Below are 21,935 nucleotides of genomic sequence, written 5' to 3' on the forward strand. Positions count from 1 at the left end.
AAGTGAATTTTTTATTGCCATGGAAGCAGAATGTTGAAATCTTCATAAATGACATGTGTTGAAAGTATAAAGTCAGCTGTTCAGTTCCTAAATAAAAATCTAAAATTTAGAAAGTTATAAATTCCAGACGTCATCTTATTCATTTCCTTTCTTGAATCTCTTTTTTTAAAACTGATTTTATAAATATTCAAGAAAGTGTCGAGAGAAATAGGTTTTTAATAATTTAGTGATATATATAAAAGTCTTAAAGCTTAAACCTGAAATTATCTATTAAAGAAAAGAAAAATGCTCTAAAAATTCTATACAACTTGAGGAGTTGATTATCCTGATTTATCTCTTAGGGTATGATGAGTAGTTTGGTAATTTGAAACAATATTGATAGTAATAAAGAATTATTTTACACAGCAATGATTTCAAATTATAATGGGAGGTCTTCCTTCTCCAATATTTACTAAAAGTTTAATTGGAGTTAGAAATTGAGGCTAAGCTGGCCTTTCCACTCTAAATGCCTTCCACGTTTAGGAGAAACTTGTTCATCTAATATGGATAATTAAATATTGGGTTTGCAACTAAGTAATTGCTTGTTTCACTCATAGATGGCTTCAGTTGAATTTTTAGATTTGCAGAAGTAGTACAAATGCAAAACACATTTGTTTATTTGATTGTTGGCAATTCGGCTGTTAATCAGTAAAAAAAGTTTTTTGATCGGTTGCGTAGTTTTCGTTTGGCGTTCGTTGAAAAATGGAAAATAAAAATTAACATTTTCGTCATATTTTGCTTTTTTATTTCCGCAAAGGGAAAAACGCCTCGCAAGCTCATAAAAAGTTATGTGCTGTTTATTGTAACGAAGCCTTAAAAGAACGGCAGTGTCGAAATTGGTTTGCCAAATTTCGTTCTGGTGATTTTTCACTCAAAGATCAAAAACGCTCTGGTCGTCCAGTTGAATTGGATGACGACATAATCAAAGCAATAATCGATTCGAATCGTCACAGTACAACACGTGAGATTGCAGAGAAGCTGCATGTATCACATACATGCATTGAAAATCACTTAAGACAACTTGGCTATGTTCAAAAACTCGACACATGGGTTCCTCACGAACTGAAAGAAACACATTTAACGTAACGCATTAACAGCTGCGATTTGCTAAAGAAACGTGATGAAAATGATCCATTTTTAAAACGACTGATAACTGGCGATGAAAAATGGGTTGTTTACAACAATATCAAGTGGAAAAGATCGTGGAGCAGGCCAGGTGAACCAACTCAAACAACATGAAAAGCTCATATTCATCAAAAGAAGGTTTTGTTATCAGTTTGGTGGGATTACAAAGGAATTGTCTACTTTGAACTCTTACCGAAAAACCGAACGATCAATTCTGATGTCTACATTGAACAACTAACGAAATTAAACAATGCAAGTGAAGAAAAGCGGCCCGAATCGACAAATCGAAAAGGTGTTGTATTCCATCATGACAATGCAAGGCCACACACATTTTTGGTCACTCGGCAAAAATTATTGGAGCTTGTTTGGGATGTTTTGCCACATCCACAATATAGTCCTGACCTTGTACCATCTGATTACTTTTTGTTTCGATCTTTACAAAACTCCTTGAATGGTAAAAATTTCAATAATGATGATGATGTCAAATCGTACCTGATTCAGTTTTTTGCTAATAAAAACCAGAAGTTTTATGAACGTGGGATTATGATGCTGCCTGAAAGATGGCAAAAGGTCATTGATCAAAATGGGCAATACATTACAGAATAAAGTTATTTAATTCCATTAAAAAACTGTCTTTGATTTTCTAAAAAAAATCCGCAATTACTTAGTTGCCAACCAAATAGTTATATGATTTAAAAGAATTAACAGATCATAATGCTTTGGAGAAGTTAAAAGCTTGCCAACGATATTTCTATTCGGGAGCAATTTTCTATTTTATTCATTAAGTACTCGATATGTGAAATTCTTATTTTAATTTAAATTTCAGTCTTTCTCTATTATCTTCTATTTATATTTATTGGGTTTTTTAATTTCAGGCGACCGAAGAGGTTAGAAATATAATAAGCGATATTTATTTTTCCATAACTATGTTTTCAAAATGTAAATTGTTAATAATTTATTAATATGCGTATAAATTTTTTTTTATTTTACAATTTTTCCGCTTCACAAACACAGGAAAACCCCCCTTAAAAACGCATCTCAAAGCATAAATTATTTTTCTAATCCATAGAAACTATACTATATCGATGATGATGAAAACGTAAATTTAAAATAAAGGAATCCTTGAAATATTCCTTCTTTTTTAAAAGTAATATAATATAATGTATTCATAGTTTAACAGACGATAAAGTTTCTGCTAATATCACGGGTTGGAATAAATAAATATTTATTTTCTTTGTCCTTATTGAAATTCAATTGCTTGTTATTTAGAATTTTTTTCTGAATCTTCCAGTATGTGATTGTGGTCCAAATGGAGTATGCAGTTTCAAAGACGACCAACCTTTTTGTACTTGCAACACAGGATTTTCTTTGAAAAAAAACAAATGCGAAGGTATTTGAATAATGTATTTTCTTAAGATATTGATATCACCATTTACTGATAAAGTTCCAGTTATGAGAGTAAAAGATTGTATTTTCATATTCCGGAAAGTTCATCATTAAGTCACAGAAAAAATCTCTCTGCAGCTCAAGACAATAGATGAATGAAAAAGTAGAATAAACAGTATTGCTCTGTGCATCAAAATCGGAATTTTCTGAAGTTAATTTTTTATTGCCATGGAAGGAGAATGTTGAAATCTTCATAAATGACATGTGTTGAAATTATAATTTGAGCTGTTCAGTTCCTAAATAAAAATCTGAAATTAGAGTTTAGAAAGTTATAAATACCAGACGTTTTCATATTCATTTCCTTTCTTGAATCTCTTTTTTTAAAACTGATTTTATAAATATTCAAGAAAGTGTCGAGAGAAATAGGTTTTTAATAATTTAGTGATATATATAAAAGTCTTAAAGCATTAACTGAAATTATATATTAAAAAAAAGAAAATTACTCCAAAAATTCAGACAACATGAGGAGTAGATGATCCCGATTTAACTCTTAGGATATGATGAGTAGTTTGGTAATTTGAAACAATATTGATGGTAATAAAGAATTATTTTACACAGCAATGATTTCAAAATATAATGGGAACTCTTCCTTCTCCAATATTTACTAAAAGTTTAATTGGAGTTCGAAAAAGGCTAAGATTGCCTTTCCACTCTAAATGCCTTCCATGTTTAGGAGAAACTTATTTATCTATTATGGATAATTAAATTGTTATATGATTTAAAAGAAGGAACAGATCATAATGCTTTGCAGAAGTTAAAAGCTTGCCAACGATTTTTGTATTCATGAGCAATTTTCTATTTTATTCATTAAGTATTCGATATGTGAATTTTTTATTTTAATTTAAATATTAGTCTTTCTTTATTATCTTCTATTTATACTGATTGGGTTTTTTTATTTCAGACGACAGAGGAGGTTTGAAATATAATAAACGATATTTATTTTTCAATCACTATGTTTTCAAAATATAAATTGTTAATATTTTATTAAAACGCGTATAAAAGTTTTTTTATTTTACAATTTTTCCGCTTCACAAGCAAAGAAAAAAAACTCGTAAAAACGCATCTCAACCATCTAAATTATTTTTCTAATCCATAGAAACTATACTATATAAATGATGATGAAAACGTAAATTTAAAATAAAGGAATCCTTAAAAAATTCCTTCTTTTTTAAAAGTAATATAATATAATGTATGCATAGTTTAACAGACGATAAATTTTTTGCTAATATCACTGGTGGGAATAAATAAATATTTATTTTCTTTGCCCCTATTGAAATTCCATTGTTTGTTATTCGGAATTTTTTTCTGAATCTTTCAGCATGTGATTGTGGTCCAAATGGAGTATGCAGTTTCAAAGACGACCAACCTGTTTGTACTTGCAACACAGGATTTTCTGTGAATAAAAACAAATGCGAAGGTATTTGAATAATGTATTTTCTTAAGATATTGATATCACTATTTACTGATAAAGTTCCAGTTATGAGAGTAAAAGATTGTATTTTCATGTTCCGAAAATTTCGGCATTAAGTCACAGAAAAAATTTCTCTGCAGTTCAAGACAATAGATGAATGAAAAAGTAGAATAAACAAAATTGCTCTGTGCATGAAAATCGGAATTTTCTGAAGTTAATTTTTTATTGCCATGGAAGCAGAATGTTGAAATCTTCATAAATTACATGTGTTGAAAGTATAATGTGAGCTGTTCAGTTCCTAAATAAAAATCTAAAATTAGAGTTTAGAAAGTTATAAATTCCAGACGTCTTCATATTCATTTCCTTTCTTGGAATTCTTTTTTGGAAACTGATTTTATAAATATTCAAGAAAGTGTCGAGAGAAATAGGTTTTTAATAATTTAGTGATATATATAAAAGTCTTAAAGCTTAAACCTGAAATTATCTATTAAAGAAAAGAAAAATACTCTAAAAATTCTAGAAAACTTGAGGAGTTGATGATCCCGATTTATCTCTTAGGATATGATGAGTAGTTTGGTAATTTGAAACAATATTGATGGTAATAAAGAATTATTTTACACAGCAATGATTTCAAAATATAATGGGAACTCTTCTTTCACCAATATTTACTAAAATTTTAATTGGAGTTTGAAAATGAGGTTAAGATGGCCTTTTCACTCTAAATGCCTTCCATTTTTATGAGAAACTTGTTTATCTGATACGGATAATTAAATAGTTATATGATTTAAAAGAAAGACCAGATCATAATGCTTTGGAGAAGTTAAAAGCTTGCCAACGATATTTCAATTCGGGAGCAATTTTCTATTTTATTCATTAAGTACTCGATATGTGAATTTTTTATTTTAATTTAAATTTAATCTTTCTTTATCATTTTCTATTTATATTTGTTTGGATTTTTGATTTCAGGTGACAGAGGAGGTTAGAAATATAATAAGCGATATTCTTTTTAACACTGTGTTTTTAAAATATAAATTGTTAATATTTTATTGAAATGCGTATAAAATGTTTTATTTACCAATTTTTCTGCTTCCCCTATACATTAAAAAAACATCGTAAAAACGCATCTCAACCATCTAAATTATTTTTCTAATCCGTAGAATGTTTACTATAAATTTTGTGATGAAAACGTAAATTTAAAATAAAGGAATCCTTGAAAAATTCCTTCATATTTAATAGTAATATAATATGATATATGCATATTTTAACAGACAATGAATGTTTCTCTTCATCTCATGTTTTGGAATAAATAAATATTTATATTCTTTGGCCTTATTGGAGTTTCTTTGTTTGTTATTAAGAATTATTTTTTCTGAATCTTTCAGCATGTGATTGTGGTTCTAATGGAGTATGTAGCTTCAAAGACGACCAAACTGTTTGTACTTGCAACCGAGGATATTCAGTGAATAAAAACAAATGCAAAGGTATTTTAATAATATTTTTTCTTGTGATATTGATAATGTTAAATCGTGTTATATCAGTCACTGACTAACCTAGCTTTCTGGTAAATTGTATGCGGACGCTATTAAATAGTTCACGGCACTTCATGTTCTAATGAAGCAGTTTTAATTAAAACTCTTTCAGAATTTAGGTATATATATAAAATTTCTGCTACGGCTGTGATCATTTACAAATATTCACAGGCTTAAATGCAGAAAATTCAACATTCACAGGAAAAAGAATTCTATAACAAATTGCAACGAACAATTCCTTTTCATGCCGAGATTGTATCTGAAAATAAACAGAATGATGTCAGAAGAGAAATTACTTTGCCAAAAACGGTATTTATGAAGATTATTTACTTTTTAAAAAAGAGAATGACAACGTCGAGAGTTAACTTGAAATTATATAAATGTAAGGCAGCCTTAGCGATGTCTACTCTATTTTAACATCCTCCCACTTTTTGATTATAAATTATAATAAAAAAAATTAAAATGTAGGCTAAATAAGTTCAAAATAATTAATAAACGAATATAACTAAAAAAATATTATCCTTTTATAAGTGCCCTCTTTCTGGTACCTTGTGTCTTCTTTCAGCCCTTCTGAGTTTGGTCTCATCTTTAGAGGAAATGACACACCTCTTTTTCTTTTCCTCTGGTTGAATATTTAAATCACCTTTCTTTAAAACATCAGGACATCATGTTATCTCCAATGGGTAGATTCTTTGAATAGTTCGAAGCAGTTCGTGGTTCGATGTTTGCACTTTGACTAGGCGAACTTCTTCATCCTTGCTAGGGATCAGCTCAGAAATCTGCCCCAAGTGCCAGTCAATTCGTTTTTTATTGTCTGCGCCCACCAAGACAATATCACCGAGGGAAATTGTTGGTCTTGACTGCTTCTTGCTTGCTCGTTGAATGTGAGTGCCCAAGTATTCAAATCTAAATCGGCTCCTCAAGGTTTTAATTAATGTTTGCCTAATCCTGATACTCTTAGTAAAAATTTTTTGACCAATATCAGGAAGTTTGTATTCTTAGATGTCTTGAAGGAACATGGAAGAGGAGATTGGTTTTATAGCTTCGTCTTCAGTTATGTAAGTCAGCGACCTTGAATTGATAATACTTTCACAATCTGCCAAAACCGTTGCTGTTTCTTCATAACTTAAACTCGCTCTTCCTAAGACTCTTTTTAGTAAATCTTTCCTTATTCTTATGAGTCTCTCCCACCAATCGCCCCACCATGCGGCAGTTGGTGGGATGAATTTCCACTCAACAGCATTCACAGCCCCTTGTTTTTTATTTGTTCCCAATTCATTTTTTTCAAAATTTTGGCTGCTCCTTTGAACTTTGAACCATTGTCACAGTACACAACTGAGCACTGTCCCCTCCCAACGTGCTACAAATCTTCGAAATTCCATCAAAAACGCTTCCGTCGAGGTGGCAATGACAAGTTCAAAATGAACCGTTCTGTAAACGGCTCTAGTAAATAACAGTACCCACCCTTTCTTATTTTCCTTTAGAAAAAGTGGTCCAGCCATATCAATGCCGGTAATCTGGAACACTACTGCATTTTTTACTCGATTTTCTGGAACAGGAGGAGCAATCATATCAAAGTTCTTCGAACAAAATCTTTTACAAATAATGCAACTTGTCAAAACTTGTTTCACAGTTTTTCTTCTGTGAAGAATCCAGAACTTTTCTCTAAACAAATTGATAAGTATTTGCACTCCTGCGTGACAATTTTTTACATGGGTGTAGGTGAGCAGTCGTCTCACTACTTCGTGATTTCCAGGAAGGATAGCAGGCTTTCAAAATTCGTTTTTATCTTTTCCATATGTTATTTTAGTTTTCAGCCGAATAATGCCCTGCTCATCTTTTAAATGCTTGAAGAGTTTTAAGTCGACTATCATTTTCAGAAATGAAAGATTCTTCTTGAGTCATGCGCATTATTTTCACTTCTATTTCACAGAATTCTGCAGCAACTTATTCTCCACAACTCCGTTCTTTTGGTTTCAAACAATTTTGCTTGAAATGAAGAATCCATGTTACGATTCGAACAACACTATTATTATTTGAAAAATATTTGTAGTGCTAATTCTCTCCTACGTTGACTTAACTATTTGTTAATGTATAAGTGGTTTTTGATTTTTCATTTAGAATCTCTTCTTCATCCCAATGATGATTCAATGTATTCATCAGAATGTTGAATTCCGATGGATCCTTTATCCATTGAGGACCCTCCCACCATTTTGAGGAAAGCAAATGTTTTGCCTTGCAACCTCTCGAGGGCAAATCTGTTGGGTTTCTTTTACCTGGCACATTCCTCCAGGATGTTGGATCACTATTTTCTCTGATTTTTTGAACATGATTGCGAACAAAACTGGTCATGATTGACCAGTTTTCCTCTCTCAATAACCATGCCAAAGCAGTGGTCGAATCACTCCAGAAATATTTTTCGATATTTTCCCATCGAAAGGCTTTAATGATGGAATTTGCCAATCTGACACCAATAATAGCAGCTAAAAGTTCTATCCTTGGAATAGTGGCTCCTCTCAAGGGAGTTAATCAAGAGTTGGCAGCTAAAAAAATCAATTTTGTTTTTATTTTGAATTTTCAAATATGTCACAGCTGCATATGCATCTTGGCTTCCATCGATAAAAGTATGGATGGCACAGTTGCTTAGAGTTTCTTTATTAATTTGAATGTGCCTTGGAATTTCTATATATTTCAAAAGTTTCAGCTCTTGAAACCATTTCAAAAATTCGTATCATAATTCACAATTAATTTCTTCATCCCAACCAATTCCTGTTTTCCAGATTTTCTGTAACATAATTTTCGGACAGAGCATGACTGGTGAGATGAAACCAAATGGATCAAACACCTTGTGTAATATGGATAGAATGCTTCTTTTCATCACCTTTTCAATATTCATATCATTTTTTCAGTTCATGTCATTTTTTAAAGAGTAAATTTCTTTATTCCAGATCAATCCCAAAACGTGAGTTTCTATTTTACCATAACTTTCATTGCTGTGTACGGAATATTGCCATTCTCTTAATTCAAATCCACCTTTTGACATAAGATCTTTTAATTCATGGATAAAAGCCTCTAATTCTTCTTTACTTTCTACACTGGTGACAACATTATCAACATCAAAACTCTGGGCGAGCTTTTCCTTAAATCCGTTATCGTACCCCCTCACTTTTCTTAATGTAGTAATCAATTACTGACGCCAAAAGGAAGGGGCTACAATTCACTCCAAACACTACTTTAGCATACCGGAAATACTTCAGTTTCTTTTCCTTCATATTTTTCCACCATAGAAAACTTAAAAATTTTCTGTCTTCCTGACGAATACTTATTTGGCAAAATGCTTTTCTGATATCACCTGTTACTCCAATTTTTTTTCTTTTCTGAAACGTAGAAGAAGGTCAGGAATAAGTTCCATCAAATTTGGCCCACATTGCAGCACTGGTTCAAAGATGGATGATTAGGCAGTCTGGCCGATGCATCAAACACTGGTCGTATTGGAGTCGTACTACTGCTTGGTTTTATAACTAAGCCATGAGGTAGATAACTTCCATAATTCGAGATTTCAGCTTGCGGGACTTCTTCCGTGATTCCCTCTTCAAGACAATTCTTGATATAAATTCATACTCACAAGTTTTGAAGTTGTGTAATTCAGTCGTTTCTTAACCAAATTTAAATTATCAGGTAATGGTGATTTGTCATCAGCCTAAGGTAAACAGACTTCGTACCTCCCATCAGCATTTACAGCAACTGTTTCTTAAAAATGTTCTCTTGTTTGGAGGTCAATTTCTTGTTTTGACTTTTTCTCAATAGGATCATTGATACCGATTGAATCCAATCTCCACAAATGAGATATATGAGCTTCATTCATAAACAGTGATGTAACTTTCATCGCCAAGTTTTCATTCGGAGTATCTCCTTCTGGTACTTTTCCCATCAATATCCAGCCAAGGTATGTTTCAATTGCTACGAGACCAGATGATAACATCCTCTTGTTACCGGTGAGAAGTTTTCCCATAATGTCTGCTCCAATGAGGATATAAACTGTTCCATTACTGTCCCTTATGTCAGACAAAAATATATTATCATCTTCTAATTCTTTTAACCTAGAGCCTTTGCAAGCAGGATGGATATTACAAGATCAAAATACATACAGGATCAAAATTACAAGAAAAGTTCTCATTTAAATCTCTGAATCGTATTTTGTAGCAGTCATGCAGAATCTTTTTGATAGAAACTGAGCCAAAAAGAGAATATATCAGTTTTTCTTGGCGCAGAGGCAAATATTTCATTTCTTTTGCAACATTATTTAAAATATATGATTTATGTGAAGCCGAATCTAAAAGTAATCGCACATTTTGCATTTTATCTTCCGATACTAGTTTGGCCTTTAAAGTGTGAAGAAATACTTTTGTACTTCGTTTATTGAAATTAGACATGTTGACTTCAGTTTCACTTAGCGGATTTTCTCCTTTTTTAAGCTGAGGCGTATCTAGTGAGGTGATCTTATCACACATCAACGGCACGTGCTTCTTTGAACACGCCAAACATCTTTAAAAAACTTTACAAGTCTTCGTTGTGTGTCCTTGTAATAAACATGAAAAACAACAACGTTTCTCTTTGGCGATTTTCTGTCTTTCCGACAAACTCATTTCTTGAGCCGAAAAGCATTATGAACTCATATGCTTGCCTTCACAGAAAACAAATTTCTTGACTACTGCAGTTGATGTGGTTTTCAGCTATCCTGCAGCAGTTGGCATTTTATTTCGCGAATGATCAGAAGCATAATTTTTCTTTTTGTATGGTTTACTATCTTGGATTTTTACCTAAACCAAACCCAGCTACAGCTAAACTTAATCTTTCTTCACTCTGAACTTCCGTTCTGAGAAATTCCATTAAATGTTGAAAGAGCTTCTTTGCATCATATTTTGAACAAGAAGAACATGCGATTCCATGCTTTTAAAAATTCAGCGGTAAAACATGATTCTACCATAAGATATAAAATACTTGCATTTGCATCAGTAGTAACACCTAATGTTTCCAAAGAGCGTAAATACGACTCAAGTTTATCATATAAGAATGTCAATGAAACCTTTTCTTCAGTTTGTACAGATATAATCAATTTTAAGAGTTCTCTAACATAACCTTCTACCAAGATTTCCTCTCTTCAAAAACGAGATTGAAGTCTTTCAATTGCTTTTAAATAATTGGCGCCTGTTGGTGGAAAACTCTCAACTACTTCTCTCGCACGTGACCCAGCAACTGTGGCTTGGATTAAATATCGAAATTTCTCCTCTGGTGGAATTTCTTCATCTTTGTGAATTTGTTCAAACTGACTCCAAAAAGGTAGCCAATCTTTTATATCATCGCCAAATTGTTTAAATTCTAATCTAGGTAATGCCAATTTACGCTTACAAGTATTCGTACCATAATTTAAATCAGGTGGAAGAGACTTTTGAGCTTGAATTTTCGCCATTTATAAATCATGATCCATTTTAGCTTTCTGGAGTTCCAATGTAGCTTTGATTTCTTCAATTTTTTGTTGTTCTTTCAGCTTCCAATCAGCGATGGCTATGGTTAAAAGTTCTTGCCCAAAATCAGGATTTTCTTTATATTCTACACTGCTAAGGATAATTTTCTTTAAATCAGCTACTGTAACGATTGGCGGAAACGTTTCATTAATTTCTTCCGCTACAAATTTAAGATCTTCTTTTTTAAAACCTCTTACGGTACTAAACATTTTGATATATTTCAAAATGTTCTGCCGGGGACGCCAAAAATGGTACAGCGTATCAAATTAGTATTTGACAGACTTAGCTTTCTGATAAGTTATATGCGGACGTCAGTAAATAGTTCACTGCACTTCCTGTACTAATGAAGTAGTTTTAATTAAAACTCATTCAGAATTTATGTATATACATAAAATTTCTGCTACGGCGGTGATTATTTACAAATATTCACAGTTTTAAATGCATAAAATTCAACATTCACAGGAAAAGGTATTCTATAACAATTTACAACGAACAATTCCTTTTCGTGCCGATATTACATCTGAAAGTAAACATTAATGACGTCAGAAAAGGAAAACCGTTACGAAAAAAGGAATTTTTAAAGATTAATTACTTTTTAAAAAAGCCAATAATGACGTAGAGAGTTAACTTCAAATTATATAAATGTAAGGGAGCTTTTGCGATGTGTACTTTACTTTAAGAGATATCACTATTTACTGATAAAATTCCAGTTAGGAGTGTAAAAGATTGTTTTTTCATATTCCTGAAATTTCGGCATTAATTGAAGGAAAAAATTCTGCTGTAGTTGAAGATAATCGAAAAATTAAAAAGTAAAATAAAGAGTGTTGTTCTGTGCATCAAATCCCGAATGCTCTGAAGTGAATTTTTTTATGGCCATGGAAGGAGAATGTTGAATTCATAAATGACATGTGTTGAAAGTATGATGTGATCTGTTCAGTTAATAAATAAAATCTGAAATTAGAGTTTAGAAAATTATAAATTCCAGACGTCTTCATATTCATTTCCTTTCGTGAATCTCTTTTTCTTAAAACTGATTTTATAAACATTCAAGAAAGGGTCGAGAGAAATATGTTTTTAATAATTTAGTGCTATATATAAAAGTCTTAAATGCTTAAGCCCGAAATTGTCTATTAAAGGTAATTAGAAAACTCTGTATAAATTCTAGAAAATTTGAGGAGTCGATGATCCCGATTTAACTCTTAAGATATGATGAGTAGTTCGGTAATTTGAAACAATATTGATGGTAATAAAGATTTATTTAACACCGCAATGATTTCAAAATATAATGGGAAATCTTCCTTCTCCAATATTTACTAAAAGTTAATTGGAGTTCGGAAGTGGGACTAAGAGTGCCTTCCATGTTTAGAAGAAATTTATTCATATAATATGAATAGCTAATGAGTTATATGATTTAAAAGAAGAATCAGAGCTAAGTGCTTTGGAGACATTTGAAGATTATCACAGATATTTCCATTCGGGAGCAATTTTCTATGTAATTCATTAAGTACGGGATGTGTAAATTTTTTTTCTTTAATATTTCGTCTTTCTTTATTATTTTGTGTTAAAATTTGTTGGGTTTATTTATTACAGGTGACAGAGGAGGTATATAATGTGCAATTTTTAATTTTCGATCACTGTGTTTTCAAAACATAGTTTATTAATATTTTATTCAAATCTGTATAATTTTTTTACGAATTTTTCCGCTTTACCAATTCAGAAAACAAAAAACGTAAGAACACATCTCCACCATCTAAATTATTTTTCTAATCCATAGAATGTATACTATATAGTTGATGATGAAAACGTAAATTTAAAATAAGGAAACCCTTTAAAATATTCCTTCATATTTAATAGCAATATTGTTACGTAGGAACTTTAATGTGGAACTCAATGACATACAAGAAGTAGAGCTAAATCAATTTATTAACTTAACTCCGAACTCAGAGCACAGTGACTGAGATCTCTTCGGCTTTTATACTAACAGGGAAAGTTCCATAATACTCTTCTGGGGACAGTAAGAAAAGTCTAGAGCACTCATTTGATAAACTAAAGAAAGGTCCAGAATATTTTGGAACACGAAATAAAGAAAAACATAAATCAAGTAATAAAATGCTTGCATAAATTATAAATCGGATTGTTTCTAGCGGAATTCAAACACACTTTCTATTGATTACGAGGCCAGTGTGACAGCCATTCGGCTATGGAGAATCGAATGTTGCTTTTCAATACGTTCATCGAATGTTGCTTTTCATAGTTTAACAGACAGTTGAATTTTTTCGTTCATAATACGTGTAGGAATAAATAAATATTTATATTCTTTTCCTGTTATTGGAATTTTATTGTTTGTTATTAAGAATCATTTTCTGAATCTTTCAGCATGTGATTGTGGTCCAAATGGAGTATGCAGTTTCAAAGACGACCAACCTGTTTGTACTTGCAACACAGGATATTTATTGAATAAAAACAAATGCGAAGGTATTTTAATAAATTATTTTCTTATGATATTGATATGACTATTTACTGATAAAGTTCCAGTTATGAGTGTAAGAAATTGTTTTTTCATATTCCTGAAATTTCGGCACAATTTAACAGAAAATATTCTTCTATAGTACAAAATCAAGGAAAAATGAAAAAAAAAAATAAGAAACAGTCAGTGCATCAGACCCCTGATGCTCGGAACTGAATGTTTTATGGCCAAGAAAAGTGAATGTTAAAATCTACATTAATTTTAGTAGAAATGTAGAAAGTATATTTTTGTGCTGTTCTGTTCTTGAAATTAAAATTGCAGTTTAGAAAATTATAATTTCCATACTTCTTATCTTTCATTTCCATGAATGCCTGTCTTTTTTGCTAGAAATAATTTTATAAAGATTCAAGAAATGAACTAATGAAATATATTTTGATACTTTGGGTGAAATATATCAAATAGACTTAAATGCTAATAATTAAGCCCGAAATTATCTTTTAAAGATGAGAAGAAATCCCTCCATAAATTCTAATCTCTTGAGGAGTCGATAATCTCGATTTAACTCTTTGGATATGATGTGTTGTTGTGTAATTTGGGTCATAAACTAAATAATGTTAATAATAAAGACGTACTTATTTACCGCAGCTATGATTTTTAAATATCTAGGGAACTACAGTTAAAAGCTATAAATACCAGTATAGGAGATCCTATGCAAATAATTGAGACAACAGATTTTTGATTAGTATCTGTTAGAATGAAAGGTTTTCAAGATTTAAGTGATTTTTAACGGAGACTAATAGTCAAAACACGAGAGATGGGGCACAGCATTTCCGAAGTAGCAGTGCAGTTTGGATTTTCAATGGCGACAATTTCAATTGTGTGCAGGAAATATTAATATCCGTTAAAACTTCAAATCTCTGACAGATGTGCGACCGGAAAATGACCTTGACAGAACGGGAGCATTGACGGCTGAAAAGTATCGTTACACGAGACAGACGTTCATTACTTCCTAAAATTGCTGCGTATTTGAATGCAGGCCCATCAACAAGTGTTAGCCTACACACTGTGCAACGTACCCTAAATTATATAGGCTTTTGCAGCCGCAGACTATCATTTGCATCATTGTTGACTCAGCGGCACAAAGTTTTGTGCCTTGCCGGGGCTCTCTAACACCATTATTGGATTCTTAATGATTGTAAAAACGTTGTTTGGTCTGACAAATCATGTTTCCAGTTATATCGGGTGGATGGTCGTGTACAGTTGTGGAGAAAACCCCATGAATCCATGGATTTCTCATGCCTGCAAGGAACTGTTCAAGCTGGTGGAGGCTCTGTGATAGTATGGGGCGTGTACAGTTAACATGAAATTGGACCGTTGATGACGGTCTAGACGCGACCATGACATATCGGCTGCTTTTATGACCACTTTTATCCATTCATGTCCTGTGGGCATTCTGACAGACTTGGACAATTGCAACAACCCCACAAATTTACAGTAGCTACCGAGTAGCTTGAGGAGCACTCTTCTGAATTTCGTTCCCTCTCTTGGCCACCTAATTCCCCTGACATCAACATCATCGAACATATCTGGGATGTTTTGTGTCGCTCAGTCCTTAGAAAATTTCCATCACCTCGCACTCTCATGGCTTCCGGGACTGCCTTGCAGGAAACATCGTGTGAACTGTTTACAGAGTATCTTGACCAATTAGTTGAATTCATGCCACGTCATGTTACAGAAATTCTGCGTGCTCGAGGGGAGCTCTACATGATATTAGATTGGTACACCAATTTTTCTGGCACTTTAGAGTATTACTACTCAAATATTTACTAATAGTCTATTTCGAGTTCGAAAATTTTAGTGCTCTGAGAAGTATTCATTTTAGGAGAAACATATTTTTCAATTCCTACTATTAGTTCACACTCTTTCTATATTTATTTATTTATATATCTTGTCAATAATTCAATCGTTAATAAATTACTTTTCATTCATCCACTCAAATTCAAATACATTTTTTTAACTTGTAGTGAATGACGATAATGTTTTTTTTCAAATATTAATTAAATTTAATTAATTTTTAATATTTTAAATAGAGTTTTAACAGTTTGTAATGAAAATTGAAATCGACAGGCAGTAGCTCAATCGATAAAAGGCAAGGCTTGCAGTATTTTTACTCTTGAAAGTGAAGAATACGAGTTCAATTCTTGCGATGAGAAATTAGAGACCACCATCAGTTTCATAAAGTAGAAAAAAAAAAAAGAAAATAAATAGTAACAAACAAAAATAATAGTCCAACACCATATATAGAAAGGAAAATGGGAAATTTGTTTTCACTTTTGCCACTTAATACTGTGATTCTGTCACATGTATATACTTATTTACATTAACTGTAATTATCTAATAAAACGTAACTAAAATAAAAATGTTCTTTTTTGACCGAAGTAGGAATTGACTTAAAGATTTTTTTTTATATTACTTATAAAATATAATAACAAATAAATAATATAAATTCTTTTTATATTACTTACTAGCTGCCTTTGGCGACCAGCCATTTCACCAATCTTAATGTTCGTTAAAATTTTAATAATTAAATATTTTATGCAATTCCTACTTTAATAGCTTCTTCATCAAAATATTTTAAAACTTCAAATTTTGGTAGTCATATTATTCACTCATAATATTATAAAAGCCTTCAGTCATAACGTGATGTGTATCGCTCTAATTTTCTCTTAGCTCCCGTAGAATTTATGCCTTAAATTAAAGTGGAAAGGATTAATCTGCAATTAAAATAATAATATTTTTTTACTGAAACAAAGCATTTTTTACAATGATTACTGAAAATAGAGTCACTGAGCGTTTAAACTTTATGGGCACTAAAGAATATCTTTCTTAATTTATGTAATATCTCAAGAATTTGTCAACAAAATTTTCTCAGATTCATCATGAGCAGATCGATTCATTAACAATGCTTAGTTTTAAATGCATCAAACTCTAAGAAAATAAAACGAATCGTTTAAAATAATCAGTTGCAAACAGGTTAAAAAACTCTGTATTTAAAACTATAAGCATATACAAAAAATATATAACTAACATAAATATAATTTAATTACAAAAGCATACAACTAACCTAAAAATACTAATTTAAATCAAGTCCGCATCCGTTGATAATAATTGTCAACAATCAGAATACAATGCGCATGCGTGAATTTACATCGCCAGTTACGGTAACGCAAATGTGTGAGTTTTTCTACGCCAGTTGGGGTAACGCTATGCAGATTAGAAACTTTTAATTTCCTTTATTCTGTTTTATTTTAATTCAAAAGTACATCAGAATGAATCTGAAAGATCGATTAATTAGCAATGTTTAATTTTAAATGCATCAAACATTAAGAAAATAAAATGAATCGCTTGAAATAATCGGCCGAAAAATATTAAGACTAGCCTTATTAGCGTGGTAAAAAAAAAACTGAAGCCTTACTCATTTGGCGGTGGGGAAAATGAAGATTTTTTTTTGGCGGAAAAGTTAGTTTTTAATTAATAATTAAAATTTTAATTAAAAATTCAAAAAAGGGACCCCAGGTGCACATTCCCGACCTCCAAGGTATACATGTGCCAAATTTGATAGTTGTAGTCAAACGGTCTGGCCTGTAGAGCGCCAACGCAAACACATTGAGCTTTATATGAGTATAGATGAATAGCTAAAAAGTTATATGAATTAAAAGCTAAGAAAGAAAAAGCCATAGTGCTTCGGAAAAACTGGACACTTGCTAAAGATTTCAACTCGGGGGAGCAATTTACTGTGAAATTAGCTAAGTACTGGGCATGCGGATTTTTTTCCTTTTATTTAAATTTTAGTTATGATTATTATTATTTTATTTAGAAATGTTGGGTTTAATGTCTTAAGGCGGCATAGAATGTTGGAAAGACAATAAAAAGATATTCCTTTTTTTTTTTCTTAGTGTGCTTTCAAAATACAAAGAGTTGATATTTTATTCAAATGTGTATAAAAATTTTTATTTAGTAATTTTTCCGCTTTACCAATATAGAATACAAAAAAACGTAAAAATATTTCTCAATCACCTAAATTATTTTTCTAATCCATAAAAAGTATATTATGTAGTTGATGGTGTAAATATAAAATTTAAATGAAAGGAATCCATGAAAATATTGCTTAATATTTAATAGCAATATACTAGCATAGTTTAATACACAATAAAATATTTCTCTACATATCACAAGTTAAAATAAATAAATAAGTATATTATTATACCTCTATTGGGGTTTTATTAATTATTGTTAAGAATCATTTTCTGAGTCTTCTATCATGTGATTGCTGTCCTGGAAGAAGATGGCTGTCCTTTTAAAGAAGATAATCCTTTTTGCACCTGCAAACCTGGTTTTTTACTACCCAAAAACAAATGCGAAGGTATTTTAACAATATCTTTCCCAATAAATTAGACATCACTGCGTTTTGATAATACTGTATTAAGGAAACTGTCAGATTTCTTTACATGTTGCAGACATTTCGACATTAATAAATAAATATTTCCGTGTTCCATTTCCGTATCATGGATGAATGACAATATCCAATAAACAGTTTTCTTGCTTCCATCCTGAGATACTCGAATTTTAATTTTATGTTGTTGTAAAAGAAAAAATGTTTATTGAAATTCACATTAATGATCCTTTTTTCAAACAAAATCAAAACAATTTTGATATAAACAAATGCAAAATCTGTTGATTAATAATTATTTTTTTCAAATCATTTTGAATTTTATTTCCATTGCTATATATCTGTTCAGTATTAAAAATTTTATAAAGATTTTAGAAAGAAATTACCGAAATACATGTTAGTAAGTTCTTGGGAAATATATTTATTAAGACAAATTTTTATACTTGTTTGAAGTTCTTTTTTTAAAGATGTTTAAAAAATATGTGTCCATATGTGCTGAAATCTCTTAAGGAATGAAAAATGTCGAATCTATTGCAGGAATGTAAAAAGTTGGCCTGTAGCCCCTAACGAAATGATAAAGATAAAAATAGTATAATTACTGCAGCTATATTATTCTTTTTCCAATTTCAAAAGTCAGGTACAGCGAGTTTTAGAGCTTTGTTTGCCCTAAATTTTGGAAGAAATATTTCTCTAATGTGGATATCTAAAAAATTATAAAAATTAAAATCAAATAGATTTCTTATTTCTGAAGGAAAATGCCTGTTTCAAAATAATTTGGACATTTTACAAATTTTTTCGCCTTAGGTATAGCTGACTTTTCAATTAACTAAGTAACGACCTCATTTATTTAAATTCCTTCATTTTGTCATTTGTTTATTAAAGTTTTTCAGTTTCGTTCTTGATCTCAGGGAAGAAAAGTGCGATGTAAAGGTAACTAACCTTTGGTCCCTCTTTTCTGCACCATTTTTTCAAAATGTTAGAGAGTCAACCGAGAATTATAGTTTCTATTTTGTAATTTTTTCACACTACCTTGAGAGACTCAAACAGCGTAAAAATAATTCTTTCTCCCATCTATTGCTTTAATTTAAACAAAAAAAAATATTTTTTAAGGGACGTAACAAAATATATGCTAATACATATTAGAAAAATAATAAAACAAATATAATAATAAATATGTAATTAAAATAATAATATATATATCACGGATAAAAATAAATAAATAGCTATTTTCATATGTGATGATTGGATTTTCATTAAGTATTAAGAAGCATTTATTCGAAATTTGCATGAATGTGATTGGGTCCTGATGGAACAGGACCATGTTATTTAAATTTGTTGGGATTATTGACTTCATAATAGCATAGGTGGCATAGGATATTAAAAAGATAATTTAACTACATTCTTTTTTCCCTCTCTTTGTTTTTTAAAATGGCAGAATTTTAATATTTTATTTCAGTCAGCAGAAAATCCTGAATGTATTAGTTTTTCCGCTTTCATTGATAAGAATTAAACTACATAAAAATAAATCAGCGCCATCTAAATTACTTTTCTAATCCATAGAATGTATAGGAAATAGTTTATGATGAATTTTAATTTACAAGTAATTAACTTAAGAAAATATTGGCTTAATATATAATAGCAATATTATAAAAGGTATATGTAATTCAATGCACTATAAAAGTTTTTCTCTTCATTGAACAGGTGAAAATAAATAAATAATTACATTATTTTCTCTCTATTGGAGTTTTATTAATTATTATTAAGGTTCATTTTCTGAATCTTGTAGCATGTGATTGCGGACCTGGAGGAAATTGCACTTTCGTAGAAGATAAACCCGTTTGCAATTGCAAAAAAGGCTATTTGGAACATGAAAAAAAATGCAAAGGTATTTTAATAACTTGTATTTTCATAAAATTCATTTCACTGCATTAAGATAAAATTCCATTTAGTAGTCCTAAGATTATTTTTTTTCTCATATTGCTGGCATATCGATATCAATAGAAAACATTCTTCTATTTGACTAGATTATAGAAAATACGAATGTTTAAAAAATAGTTTCCCCGAAATTTATTTGTCTCTAAAATACATCATAACCGTACTCTTTTATTAAACAAAACACAAATATGATTATTGATAAATATCACTTTTAGTCATTTTAATTTTTATTTTTTTGACCACCCATTTGCTTAGTACAATTAATTTTAAATAGATTTTAAATACGAATGCGTCAAATATAGATTTATATTTGAAAGAAATATTTTAAATTGCTTTTGAATGCTTTTATTTAAGCGTGTTCTTGTTTTTTTTTTTTTAAATTAAAATAAAATTGTTCCATACCTATACAAATTCCTAAAGAATCAATGAGCGCTATTCAATCGCAGAAATGTGTTTTGTGCTCTGTAATCTCGATTATAATTGCAAAACTAGTGGAAATAATAATTTTTCTTACTACTGCTATCTATTCTAATGGTTTCGTACTCTATTATTTGCTATAGTTAAGGTTATATTTTCAATTTCAAAAATGAAGTTTGGGATGCTTTAATGTTATGTGTATGCTAATTTTTGGATGCAATATCTTTTTGAAATAAGCGTAGATAAATATATGAATTAAAGTGTGCAAATATATCACTGCTTGAAAAAATAATGTCTTATGATAGTTAGGAAAGTTTACTAAATTTTTCTCATCAGGTACAGTTTTCCATACTATGAAGTAAATAGCTACCATAAAGAGTTTTATTTAGTTTGTTTCATTATTGTCTAGAATTACCCACTAGCTCCTTTTTCAGCCCACATCTTTTCAATATGTTTAACCATCACGATTATTTTATTCAACTGAGGAAAAACATTATGTTTTGTAGTTTTTCCTCATTATGATAAAAGACTTAAACAAGGGGGAAATAATTCTTTAACTCACCTAAACATTTTTCCACTGGGCAATATGCTATGCCTGTATATAGTAGTTCGTAAATTAGTTAAGGATCCATACTTTAAATCGGCACCCGGTTTAAAATTTAAAGAGCTTTATAAAAATTTAAACTCCTTTCTTTGTAGAATGTGATTGTGGCAAGAATGGAGATTGCAGTTTTAGTGAGAAAGGGGAGAAAACATGCAATTGTATCTTTGGTTTTGAGGCAAAACGCATAGGAACTAAAGATATATGTGTTGGTACGTATAAAATCACATTTTCATTTTTTTCTATGATTTTAAAATTGTCATAACTGATTTAGAAAATTTTAAACAATATTCATTCCTACATTAGGTTTAATGATGAAAATGATCTACAACTTTTATAAAAAATATTGAAACCAGTAGCCTAAAACATTGTCGCATTTAATGATAGGTTGATTTAAATTCATTTTATTCTTACAAATTATTTGTAATTATAAGACAGCATTAAGGTTCATACAAAAATATATTTAATATAATCCTAACGCGTGTTATTATAAATAAAGATATTAAAATTACGAAAAAAAATAACTGTAAAGCACACTTAAAACTATTTATAAAATTTATTAAAATTAAAAATAAACTGTTCGGATATAAAACTGATACTTTTTGAATCACTTATTTTTCTAATTTTCAAATTAAATGAAAAATTTTTCTGTACAATAGCATGCTCTGAACCTATTGAGAAACCAGATAAAATATTGAATAATTAATTAAAATTGTAAATGCTATTTTAATAATTCTCTTCTTTTTTAGCTTTTACTATCCAAGTAATGATTAATTTTTAAATTTGGTCACTCTAGGTATAACTTTCTAGTACATTGTGATTTTGAACGATTTGTTTCATCATGCATGTCATAATTCATAGGCTGTATGCCAATCTATAAACATTAGAATGTAAAAATAACAATAAAGATGGTTGATCAATTTATTAATCAATCTAATTCGTAGATGACGATTTATTGTGAATTTGTTTTATAGTTTAGTGCCCCATCAA

General features: G+C 30.3%; 1 protein-coding gene across 1 annotated transcript in view; it reads left to right on the top strand.

Annotated features, from left to right (window-relative positions):
• Window positions 1-21,935, top strand: part of LOC129974994 (fibrillin-2-like) — a 124,278-nt gene that overhangs the window by 31,979 nt on the left and 70,364 nt on the right. Inside the window, exons 15-20 of the mRNA XM_056087843.1 lie at window positions 2,456-2,554; window positions 3,929-4,027; window positions 5,404-5,502; window positions 13,452-13,550; window positions 19,779-19,877; window positions 21,044-21,157. Of these exons, the coding sequence (XP_055943818.1) occupies window positions 2,456-2,554; window positions 3,929-4,027; window positions 5,404-5,502; window positions 13,452-13,550; window positions 19,779-19,877; window positions 21,044-21,157 (609 nt within the window). The remainder of the gene's footprint in view (window positions 1-2,455; window positions 2,555-3,928; window positions 4,028-5,403; window positions 5,503-13,451; window positions 13,551-19,778; window positions 19,878-21,043; window positions 21,158-21,935) is intronic.

Source organism: Argiope bruennichi, chromosome 7 (assembly GCF_947563725.1).
Source record: "Argiope bruennichi chromosome 7, qqArgBrue1.1, whole genome shotgun sequence".
Lineage (NCBI taxonomy): Eukaryota > Metazoa > Arthropoda > Arachnida > Araneae > Araneidae > Argiope > Argiope bruennichi.